Source organism: Phocoena phocoena, chromosome 16 (assembly GCF_963924675.1).
Source record: "Phocoena phocoena chromosome 16, mPhoPho1.1, whole genome shotgun sequence".
Classification (NCBI taxonomy): domain Eukaryota; kingdom Metazoa; phylum Chordata; class Mammalia; order Artiodactyla; family Phocoenidae; genus Phocoena; species Phocoena phocoena.
Genome location: NC_089234.1, coordinates 64,189,140 through 64,202,266, shown reverse-complemented (window position 1 = coordinate 64,202,266; position 13,127 = coordinate 64,189,140). Strand labels below are relative to the sequence as shown.

Here is a 13,127-nt window from a genome sequence, read left to right as displayed (position 1 = left end):
ACACACCTTGATCTTGGACTTCTAGCCTCCAGAACCATGAGAAATATTGTTTAAGGCACCCAGTCTGTGGTATTTTGCTATGGCAGCCCAACAAACCACTACAATCTACTATGATACTATTTCATAAAAGGAAGCACATTTTGGGGGACTTCCCTGGTGGCGAAGTGGTTAAGAATCTGCCTGCCAGTGCAGGGAACACAGGTTTGAGCCCTGGTCCAGGAAGATCCCACATGCCGCGGGGCAACTAAGCTCGTGCGCCACAACTACTGAGCCTGTGCTCTAGAGCCCGTGAGCCACAACTACTGAGCCCACGTGCCACAACTACTGAAGCCCGCGCACCTAGAGCGTGTGCTCTGCAACAAGAGAAACCACTGCAATGAGAAGCACATGCACTGCGTTGAAGAGTAGCCCCTGCTTGCTGCAACTAGAGAAAGCCCGCACGCAGCAATGAAGACCTGACAAAGCCAAAAATAAATAAATAGTTTTTTTTTTTTAAAAAAAGGGACTTCCCTGGTGGTGCAGAGGTTAAGAATCTGACTGCCACTGCAGGGGACACGAGTTCGAGCCCTGGTCCGGGAAGATCCCACATGCCGCGGAGCAACTAAGCCCATGTGCCACAACTACTGAGCCTATGCTCTAGAGCCCATGAGCCACAACTACTGAGCCCACAAGCCACAACTACTGAAGCCCACGTGCCTAGAGCCCGTGCTCCGCAACAAGAGAGGCCACCGCAATGAGAAGCCTGTGCACCACAACAAAGTGTAGCCACCGCTCACTGCAACTAAAGAAAGCCCGCGCACAGCAACAAAGACCCAACACAGCCAAAAATAAATAATTTTTTTAAAAAAACACATTTTAAACCACAAAGGTAGGAAGGACATAATTTTTGAATAATTTTGCTTTTTAAAGAAACTTCCTGGGACTTCCCTGGTGGCGCAGTGGTTGAGAATCCGCCTGCCAGTGCAGGGGACACGAGTTCGAGCCCTGGTTCGGGAAGATCCCACATGCCGTGGAGCAACTAAACCCATACGCCACAACTACTGATGCCTGCACTCCTAAAGCCCGTGCACTGCAACAAAAGAAGCCACCACAATGAGAAGCCCACGCACCACGACAGAGTAGCCCACGCTCACCACAACTAGAGAAAGCCCACGCACAGCAGCGAAGACCCAACGCAGCCAATAAATAAATAAATAAATAGATTTATTTTTTAAAAAAACTTCCTATATTTGTATTTTTTTCATTTTGCTATAGACCAGTGAAAACTCTGTTTTGACCAAGGAACCCCTGGTCTAAAATCATCTTTCTTCTTAATTTTTCATTCACTTGTTTCCAAACAAAAAATAACCATAGACTACACATGGCAAACCTAGTAATTCCAACCTAAAATGGATGTGTTACGTAACAGGCCCATTTTCATAGTTAGAACATAGTTTATAAGTTTATCACCTGCTATATAATAAAAGAAATCTTGTAAAAACATTTTCTCAAATGAATAATAACCTCTTAAATTTATAATTATTAAGATTGAAGTAGAAATACTTATTCAAATTATTTTCAAAATACAGTTGAATTATAAATTCATTATGAAGTTTGGGAAAATTATTTATTTCATTCAATGGAGTTTAGACAAGTAATTTCACATTTCATTTTAAATCCAGAGTCAGAAAACATTTCTTGTACATCTAGCACTCATAAAGATCATGGTATATCAATGAAATATTTAAATACAGAGATCGATTTTTAATGGATTTCTATAAATAACATTAACAGGAAAACGCACATAATACAATCTACTCTGGATCTAAGAGCTGTAATTTACTCAAATATTGAAAGAAGCTAGGCTGAAATTTTTCTTGTTTAGAAAACATATTGAGAGAACAGGATCAAGGATGGAGGAATTAATTGGTACTCAGCAATTCACAAACATGACATTTTTAAGATTTGAACAAAGGCTGTATGTTGGCAGCGCAGGGAATGATCTCTCTCTCTCTCTCTCTCTCTCTCTCTTTGTCTCTCTCCCTCCCTCCCTCCCTCTCTCTCTCCCTCCCCCTCTCTCTCCCTCCCCCTCTCCCCCCTGTGGAGCAAGGACATTTCATATTTCATAGTTTCTGAATTTCCTCAGGAGTTCTGAAGGAGCATCCCCAGACCAGCGGAAACGAAGGTGCCAAAAGTTCACATCTGAAAAACCTATAGAAGAGAGAAGAGAATATTTTAAAATCAGAGGTAGGAAAAGTCAAGCTTATTTATAATAGTAAAACAGCTTGTTGATTAGATTTCATTGCAATAAGTGAAATGTAAGGGTAAGTCTTTGGTGTGAATTATTAATATCTTACAGAAATGGATAAGCAGACTATTGAATCCTTATGAACAGGAATTGGTTTATATGGATGAGAGGGCCTTACGTGTTTAAATGCTTATTAATAAAAAGATATTTATAGATACTTCCAGTGGTGGGAATTTTGACAATTTATCTGCAAGCAAATTAGAAACTACTTTCAAACAGCTGTCAAAAGTAGAAGGTCAATGGAAAGGATCCCTGGAAATACAAATAATTTATTCCACAGTAGTAAGATTTTTTTTTTAATTCTAATAAACAACTTTGTGGAAAATTAGAGAAAAGGTCATTTTCATTCTCTACTGGAGGAAGTGTAAACTGGCAAAACTTCTAGCAGGCAATTTGGCAATATTTATCAAACTCATTGAAATGTATAAACCTTTAAGCCAATAATTCTACTTCTAGAAATTTATCCTAATGAAATAATCATGATGTGCTCAAGGGCTTAACTCTAAGGATGTTTATTATGATACCATTTGTAAATGTAAAGAAAGAGTCTAAATCTTCAGTAATAGAAAATTGGTTAAAAGGCTTTGATACAGTCATTAAAAATGTTTTAATATTTATCATCATAGAAAAATGTTCGTAACATATTGCTAAGTAACTGGTAGTTACGAAACAGTTTAGACAGCATGATCTCATTCATAAATTCATATTTACATGGGTATTTATATAAAAATTTTTTAAGTCTCTAAGTAGTTACCCCTAAATGTTAACAGTAACTATTCCTGAAGAGTTGGAATAGATATGATTTTCATTTTTTATACTCTTTTTTTGTTTATCTGTATTTTCTTATTTTTCTGCGATGAACAAGTATGCCTTGTATCATTTTTTACTTTTATAATATTGCTAATGAAAAAGCAGGTTACAAAATAATATATTAAATATGCCTCCATCAATATTTGAAATATTATCTACATATGTGGTAGGAAAAATATACACAGAATAGTTGACAGTGATTATCCCAGGAAAATAGGATCTGCACTTTCTTTAGAACTATTGGAGAAAAAAATCTAAAGAATTGCCATTTGGGGAAAAAGCAAAAAGGAAATTGTTTCTGACAACCTGTAATTGAAACACACACACAAAATATGTACAGTAATATCCTTTTCATTTTAGGTACACTAACATATCTTAAAATATACCAAAATAACAATAATACATATTTCCCTAAGTGGTAAGACTACAAGTTATTGTATTTTCTTCCTTTTGCTTGACCATATTTTCTCACATTTCTACACTAAATACATGTTATTTCTGTAGTTTGAAAAGATGTTTTCGAGTTTGGGTCCCCCTAGAAGTAGACCCCAGACAAGAACTTGAATTCAAGTGGCTAACTTGGGGAGTTGATCCCAGGAGACCCTGGTAGGGAAAGGAACCAAGTTTGTAAAGACCCCTGAGAGTTATTCCAGTTGAGTTATTCCACTTGAAGGCGCTGGGGAATTTAGCCTCCCACTCCCATTCATTATCATCTGATGGCTACACCCACAGCGTGTTTACTCCCTGGTACTTAACTGCCCGCTCACTGCTGCCAAGCCGGACCCACTGCCAGAGAAAGCACTCTGGTGGGAGCCGTAGGGTTGGCAATGCCCAGAGGATATGTTAGCACATCAACAGCATCTGCTACATTTGTTTTTTTTTTTACTCCAGGATGTTTGATTCTAGAATTATATTCATCAGAAGGCACATTTATTGCATATTTAAATGAAAAGAAAGTAAAAGTAAGATTGTCTCGCACATGGGTTTTCAGATGCCGTTCTCATTATTTTCCTGGTTGCAATGAATCAGAAAATCATGGGGACTATTTAATAGAAGCTAATCACAGAAGAGGCATCAAAAGGCAAACTTCAAAGTAAATATCAAGCACTGCTTGAGTAAATTAACAAAAATGCTGAAAAGTTATGTGGGAAGCCACTCAGGGCTTGGTAAAGCTGACATGAATAATATTTCTTAAATGCTGATGTTATAAAAATTTACACTGCAGTCAAATGAAATTATAAATAATCAGGCAACTGTGCTTTGACATATGAAACCCCAACTTTAAGGCACTACTCAAAACAGCCAATAATCTCTTAAACAACATTAAGAAAATACTGGTAAATGCAGCTCTCAGCAAAATTGCGTAATTCTTATTCTCCAACAACAGCTTTCAAAACAGTGATCCTCCCTCCTCTCACCCCCTCTGCTTCATTCCTCAGCCACAGTAAGAGAATACATTTCACAATGTGAGGGTATCAAAACTGGCATCACAATTTGTTCTGAGTAAATTACAATATATCTACACTGTGGAATATTTATCAGCTGTTCATTCTAATGAGTTCATTCTAAATATAAGGGTCTAAGGAGGAGTCCCATAGTAATAAAAGCTAACATTAAAAAAGCAATGGCCTGGCTTCCCTGGTGCCACAGTGGTTGAGAGTCTGCCTGCCGATGCAGGGGACACGGGTTCGTGCCCCGATCTGGGAAGATCCCACGTGCCACGGAGAGGCTGGGCCCGTGAGCCATGGCTGCTGAGCCTGCACGTCTGGAGCCTGTGCTCCACAACGGGAGAGGCCACAACAGTGAAAGGCCTGCATACCGCAAAAAAAAAAAAAGCAATGGCCATGTACCAGGTCTAAATATTTTACATACGTTATTTACTTCTCAAAAAGACCTTACAAAAAAAAAAAAAAAAAAGGCTTCCCTGGTGGCGCAGTGGTTAAGAATCCGCCTGCCAATGCAGGGCACATGGGTTCGATCCCTGGTCCAGGAAGACCCCACATGCCGCCAAGCAACTAATCCCGTGCGCCACAACTACTGAGCCTGCGCTCTAGAGCCCATGAGCCACAACTACTGAAGCCCGCACACCACAACTACTGAAGCCAGCATGCCTAGAGGCCGTGCTCTGCAACAAGAGAAGCCACCGCAATGAGAAGCCCGCGCACCGCAACTAGAGAAAGCCCACGCACAGCAACAAAGATCCAGCCCAGCCAAAAAAAAAAAGACTTTACAAGGTAGAGGTAGACACAAACATTTTAACCAATATATAGAGATAAGAAAATGCAAATACAGAGAGGTTATCTCACTTGCCCAAGGTCACACAACTCATCAGTGGGAAAAGCTAGGCTCTGGTTCCAGAGTCTGTGCTCTTAGCTACTGTATAACAGAGAGGAATGTGCACAGTATAACCCCATTCTTTATTTGTAAAGCCCTCACAAACGAACGTATGCTTATACATGCCTTTGTTAGCATAGACAAACAAAGGCTATGGAAGGAGACACACCTGGGCATCTGCATTGGTTACTTCAGGAAGTAGAAGCAGAGAAGGATGAGACTAGGGTAGACACTAAATTGTTATCTATATGTGATTCTTTGAATTTTTAATGATAAGCTCATATTACTTTGGGGTTTTTAAATATCTAAATAACTTTTTTTGAAAAGAAAGAGAAAATTTTATAGAATCTTATGAAAGGGATTTAAGTGGGGCCTCAGTGTGAGAATCTGATGTGATCAACCCCCTCAACTCTGGTGAACTCAGAATAGGCCTGAATCTGAAACATATAGTCACAGGGAGGCCCCAAGGGTTCCGGAAGCCCACATCTGAACATTCCAAGGCTAAATGGAGAAACATTCACGTGTTTGCCTGTGAATGCCTGTGGGTGGGTGTTTGTATGTGTATGTTTGCCTAAAACACTGTTTTTGGGACATTCGAGCTTCTGCTTTGATTGGTTTGTTATATTATAACCACTGCCAGTTATGCGGCTGATGCAGTCAACTGCAGGCTCTATGAAAGGATCTCTTGGGTAACCAGCAGAGGCACCTGAATGAAGCTCTAAGAATCTTTATTCCCAACAAGTAGTGAGCATGTAAAAGTTCTCCCCAAAGAGAGTTTTGAAGTGAGTGTCTCTAGAAAGACAATAGTTCACCACAAACTATCGAATTATCTTCTTTTTTGTAAGAAGTGTTCGAGAACATTCAGGAACCTTTTACTTAAAGGCTAAATTCTAGTGGGGTGTTGTATCACAACCATGAGAATCAAGAATTTGGAGGACAGTTAACGTGTGTGTACATAACACACCTGTACAAGATAAATACAGTGAGATGGCCAGATAGACAAAGAAATGATAACAATAGCTAACAGTTATCCAGGGCCTGCTGTAGGCAAATCACTGTGCTAAGCATTTTGCATGGATCGTCTCATTTAATCCTCTTGGTAACTTTATGAGAAGGTACCATTCTGATCTCTATTTTGTAGATGAGAAAACTGAAGTGTAGAGAAGTTAAGTAACTTTTACCAGGTAATACAGATAATAAATGGTAGAGCTAGGATATGAACCCAGGTAGTATAGCTGGGGAGCCGAGAGTTTAACCTCTGTAATTCCCTGCTTCAGTGGATATATACATGGGTCAGATGTCTATAAATCTACTTACAGGTAAGGTATCTTCTCAGGATAGTGCAATGCCTTAGAATGCAGATTCTGCAACCAAACTGCCTCAGTTCAGACCCCTTCCCTGCCACATACAAGCTGGATAACCTTGAGAAAATTATTCAACCTCTCTAGGCTTCAGTTTTTTCATCTATACAATGAGAATAATATTGGTACCAACCTGGGCTTCCCTGCTGGTGCAGTGGTTGGGAGTCTGCCTGCCAATGCAGGGGACATGGGTTTGATCCCTGGCCTGGGAAAATCCCACATGCCATGGAGCAACTGGGCCCGTGCGCTATGGCTACTGAGCCTGCGCTCCAGAACCTGCTGAGGCCTGCATGCCTGGAGCCCGTGCTCCACAACAAGAGAGGCCACCGCAGTGAGGGGCCCGCTCACCACAACGAAGAGTGGTCACCACTGGCCACAACTGGAGAGGGCCCGCGCACAGCAGCGAAGACCCAACACGGCCAAAAATAAAAACAAATAAATAAATTTATAATATTGGTACCAACTTCACAAACTTGTAATGAGGATTAAATAAATTAATATATGTAAAATTAATATTAAACAAGATAATAGATGTAAAGTAATGTATGTAAAGAACTACACATAGTAAATTCCCAACACGTGTTAGCTAGTACTGTTTTAGTAAAGCAGATGACGATCCCAGAAATGTCTCAAGTTTTCCCTTGCAAGGAATGTATTAAGGAATATATCTTCTAGTTTCTGTGTCAATGCTAGGTAAGTATCTTTTAAGGTGCTAAACCAACCCTTATATTTGGCACTACTATGTAGCTGGAAAGGTTGAGAATAAATACAATATAAAACGAGCCTTTTAATTTCACACCTTCTCTGTTCTGCAAAGCTACATGACATGACTTACCTGGAGAATCTGGATTTTGTGAGGAGAATGACTTCTCCATGGATTTGGATTCTTTTTGCTCCATTTTGTCTGTGGTTGGACCGAACTCCTCATTCTTTATCTCTTTTTGCTCATTCCGTTCCTCATTTTCAATTTTATCAGTATGAGTCTGGTCAGATTCTTCCAACATCAGATCTTTTTTACCTCTGGCAGCCCAGTGCATTGACTACATTAATTGAAAGCAGATGTATAATATAAAATCAATATTATATAGTTTCTATATTTGAAGTTCAATATGTGGTAACACCTAACCTACTATTATAGTGCTGATTAACAAAATGTTAGACTTGACTATTAGCCAGATATTAATCAATTAATTCAGATGTTAATCAATTAATCCTCACTGATTTGGAAAACTAATGATATAAGGAGAAATCCATATCCTGGTAGAAAGCAAAGGGACCAGCATCAGAGAGATTCAAAGAATGAGAGGTTTTCTTAGAAAATTAGGCATAAAATTACCATATGACCCAGCAATTCAATTCCTAGACACAAAAGAATTGAAAACAAGTGTTCAAAGAAAAACTTAAACACAAGTGTTCATAGCAGCACTAGTCACAAGAGCCAAAAGGTGGAAACAGTCCAAATGTCCATCAATTTGTGAATGAATAAACAAAAATGTGGCATATTCATACAATGGAATATTATTTGGCCATAAAAAAGGAGGAAAGTACTACAAAGTGGATAAACCTTGAAAACATTATGCTTTAGTAAGAGAAGCCAGAAATAAAATGCACATATTGTATAATTCCAGAATAGACAAATCCATACAGATGGAAAGCAGATTAGTGATTACCAGAAGCTGGAGAGAGGGGAATAGGGAGTGATTGCTAACAGGTACAGGGTTTCCTTTTGGGGTGGTGAAAAAGTTCTGGAACTAGATAGTGATGATGGGTAAACAACATTGGGAAGGTACTTAATGCCACTGAAATGTACACTTTAAAATGGTTAAAATGGTAAGTTTTCTGTGTATTTTACTCTCAAGAAACAGACAATTGGGCTGTGTACCTTGAGCCATGCCAGAGATTAAACCTAACTACTGTTGTAACTACTATCCCCACTCTACTATTGTGACCTTCCATCCAGCCATGATCAATGAAGAGTTGGCAAATATTAGAATTCTGGGTTATACATCTTCTCTTTAAGAGAACTCATGGCACAAAGCAGAAAGTCAATCAATATTTACTGTGAAATATTTGTCCTAATTTTAAGTGGATTCACTTAAAGTCCAGTTATCATCAAAATAATGAGAACTTTCTAAATATCTTTCCATTTTTTAATAATAATATGAATGTGTATGTGTATACTGTATGGAAGGTTTCCGGAAGGAAACACAAGAAACTGCAATGGTGGCTTTCTGAGAGAGGGGAGTAGAACTGGAGTCTGGAATAAGGATGGACTCACTTTTTATTACATATCCTATTGTACTATTTTGATTTTTTTTAACAAAAGTGTTGTTTTATTATAGTTTTTTAATTTACAATTTTAAAAAATCAGGGACCATAAATCAAGTGTTGGGCATTGCCCACTAACTTCTGGTAAAACTTTTATATTTTTAGACAAACACAAGATCCAAAACACTTGAAAACACCCCCCAGAAACCTGACATCCTAGAACTGCGTCCAATATACTTGGGTGGTGGTCCTTTGCCAAGTAACTTAATGGTGTAATTTTTCCAGCCTAGCTCTGGCTTCTGATGGTAGTGTCAGGAGTGAGGAAAAAATGAAAAATGGATCTTCAAAATGGAACAAAAGCACAAGACAATTACTTTTCCCCGTACATCCTTTTGTACCTTTTTCACGTGTGTCCTGTATATGTATTTCCTTTGTCTTTTTTTTTTTTTTTTGGCTGCACTGTGCGGCTTGCAGAATCTTAGTTCCCTGACCAGGGATTGAACCTGGGCCACAACAGTGAAAGCACCACTCGTAACCACTGGACCGTCAGGAAACTCCCTGTGTTTCCTATTAAAATGTTTAAAATTGGATGGATGGGTAGATAAATGAAAAGACAAATAGATGAATACAGAGTAAGAAAGAGTGAGAGTTTGCTGTGTCAAGAATATTTCAAGTAGAATAATTAGCCCTGACATCAACCAAAATAATAAACATAACTGTTTCTTGAAACCTCATCTGGATATTGTGGGATGCTATTTCTGAAGCACTGCTGAACAGTAACATACTACCTCTGTTGCTCAGAAGCCCAAGAAGAACCCATAAGCCACATATTTGGGCAACTTTAAAACCCAGAATATATTATCCTCCTAATATCCAGGATATTCTTTTCCTGTGCTGCAAAAAAAAAACAGAATAAAAGCAAAGCAAAGAAACCAAACCAAATAAAACATTGATTTTTCTAAAGTCCAAGGCTTAGCGAATAAGCTCAGAAGTTGTGACATTTAAAAACTGCCACAAAAAAAAAAAAAAAAAACTGTGCCACAAACCATGGCAGGGGCCACTGCCTCTGCTACACACGTGCCCCATGTTGCAAGGGGCATCGGGCTTTTCATCTTTAGCGCACTGAGGCCTGAACTATCTCAAAATACTGTGGTTGCCAGCTTCTCCCCAGAGCACCACTTTATTTGCTAGTTTAAACAAATCAACGTAGGCAGGCGGTGGCCCATTATGTGTGTATTTGGCCAAGTTCGCTACGTGGGGTGGAGGGAGGTGGGAAGTGGGGGGTGGCGGGGAAGGGGCAGAGATCACTAGCACCTTAAAGAGCTTAGAGAGATACCACAATTTCTTACCACCTGTCTCAGGAGCATTAACACTGTGCACACAGGCGGGAGCCAGGAGGAGTACCTCACCATGAAGAAAGGGGTGCAAAGAAAGTACAGAGGGGTGAAATGCCTTCTTGGACTCTTTTAAATAAATCTGTTCATCATCGTTTTTTAAGAGAATTGGGAAATGTTAATGACGTGTTTATAAATAATAGCCAATATGATCACAAATAGCATGATCCCAACTAAATTAAAAGCTGGAAAGATATATATTCAAATATATTCATCTATATATATATATATCTATATATATCTATCTATATTCAAATATAGATAGATAAATATATAGATAGATACATATACATAAAATATACAGACTGGAGGGCAATATAGCCTGTACACAGCCTAAAACCTTAAGTATATTCAAGCCTTCTGCCCTAATCCAACCTGAAAACTCACTTCTTCCCACATTCAACCTATCTCTCCCCAACTGCAAAGGAGCGTCATCCTGAATCCTCTTCCCCAAAAAAAGACCCCATAAAGCAGTTACTGCCACCATTCAGTGTAACCGGCTCTCACACTAACAAATGAAGGACAGAAAACACTGGAAGGAAATGTACCAAAATACAAATGGGGTTATCTTTGCATGGCAGCATTGTGAAGTTATTTTTTCTTTTCTTTCTTTTTATTTTTTGGTGTGTTCTAAATTTTCTATGACAAGATTATACATATGTACAACTAGAGTTTAAAAATTAGATTGAGTTATGGTTGCCAAAATATATCAATATAAGGAGGGAGCTTCTCGGTGCCAGTAATATGTGTGTTGGGGTGAGGGGTGGTGTATACAGAGTATACACTTCACAGCCACTTGCTAAACTGTAAATGCAGGTTTTAAGCATTTTTTTCTGTAGGTTTTATATCAAAGTAAAAATGTTAATTTTAAAAAGAGGCAATGGCCTCAGCTAGTGTAAAATATAATCTGCTTGGTTTGGTTTGTTGTTTTGTTTGCTTAGTTTCTTGGGTTTTTTGCATGTGAGCGGAATAGAGGAGGCTGGCCAGTGGCTTCGTTTGTGGAGGGGGAAAGATATTGAGAAAGTTAGTGAAAAGAGCTGAAAACGTTAGATGTGTGTATCACAGGTCAGCTAGGTGGCCTGTATACAATGTATCAAGAGCTGAAAACGTTGGATGTATGTATCACAGGTCAGCTAGGTGGCCTGTATACAATGTATCAACTCCTTTTTTTTTTTTTTTTTTTTTTTTGCGGTACGCGAGCCTCTCACTGTTGTGACCTCTCCCGTTGCGGAGCACAGGCTCAGCGGCCATGGCTCACGGGCGCAACCGCTTCACGGCACGTGGGATCTTCCTGGACCGGGGCACGAACCCGTGTCCCCTGCATCAGCAGGCGTTCTCTAAACCACCGTACCAGCAGGGAAGCCCTCAACTCTTGCCTCAGTACTTTTCTTTTGGAATAAAAGTGCCTACAGTCTGCCTTAGATGGGTGGTGAGGGTTAATGACTGACCTATAGTAAACACTTTGAAAGCATTTGTAGCAATTGGTACAGCATGGGACATTTTTAACGGCTTATGAGAATTTTTTCTCAGAATTTTATTTTGACTGCAACCATTTTCCCACAACCATCCTAAAGCCATATATTTTGGAGCAAGAGGGAGAGCCATTCATACCCTGGATCCCTTGGGGTAAAACCATTTAGCAAGACAACGATGATTTCGCTAAGATTCTTTAAGCTGGAAAGGTGTCTGTTTTCAAGTTATTCCAAGATCCCAAAGGCCACAGTTACTGAAGTCCTCACTTCATAGTCCCTTTTTTTAAACCAACATCACATATCTAGACTTAAATTTCCAGCATATTCACTGACCTGAATGAATTCTTAAAATATTTTTACAAATTAGACTATCAGGAGGAACTTCTAAAATGGAAAAGAAAACTTAATAGCTAGTGAAGTGACAGGGACTTGTGTGAGGAAAAAAAAATACCAGTTAGAGTTTCATCACTCTTGGATGATAGAAATGTGTCCACCTGAAGCTATGGTTCATTTGAGGAATTCTCCCAAGGAGATTCCTGTAATATGAACCTGTGTGACGCTGCAAAGTACATTGTGATTTGTCCTGCACTTTTAGGGCAAGAGAACATGCAGATGTGTTTTAGATAAACATCACCTAAAATTTCACCTATAATCCTAAATTATAACCATTTGATTGTCAGAATGACCTATGTAATATACCTAATCCAAACACCCTAATGGTGATGTTTATCTACAAAAAGATGGTGATCTAATAGGTGATGAGCAATACTAGGTATGGCAATTGTTATTAATTTCTCTAGAGTAGTGAGTGTGAAAGGATGGACAAATGAAATGCACACACACAAAAAAACAACTAAAATGTTATAGAGAGAGGTGAGGTTTTCTCATGCAGAAGTCAATGTGAGGATTAGAACGGAAAGGAATGAAAGGAAGTTTCAGAAAATCTATCGAATGAGGTACAAAACACATGAAATTTGGTATAGGGGTTTCAAAGTTCACTGAGGAATAGAACAAAAGTAAGTCAGAAACGACAAGGTTGAGCCCAAAGAAGACTGCGCAAGGAAAAATATCACTGCTGATTTAAAATAGGAGGATATGCATCTCATCATTTTTGTACCACTAATAAAAATAAATCCTGAACCAAATGCTAGCCCAGCATAATATTTCAAGTTTGCTGACAAGACTAATGATGCAGCCAGTA

The 13,127-nt window shown here is 38.9% G+C and overlaps 1 protein-coding gene across 1 annotated transcript in view; it reads right to left on the bottom strand.

Annotated features, from left to right (window-relative positions):
• Positions 1-2,095: 2,095 nt before the first annotated feature.
• DNAJC12 (DnaJ heat shock protein family (Hsp40) member C12) overlaps positions 2,096-13,127 on the bottom strand; it is a 30,249-nt gene continuing 19,217 nt past the window's right edge. The window contains exons 4-5 of the mRNA XM_065894847.1: positions 7,628-7,832; positions 2,096-2,190 (exon numbers count right to left, since the gene is read on the bottom strand). Coding sequence (XP_065750919.1) covers positions 2,096-2,190; positions 7,628-7,832 — 300 coding nt within the window. The remainder of the gene's footprint in view (positions 2,191-7,627; positions 7,833-13,127) is intronic.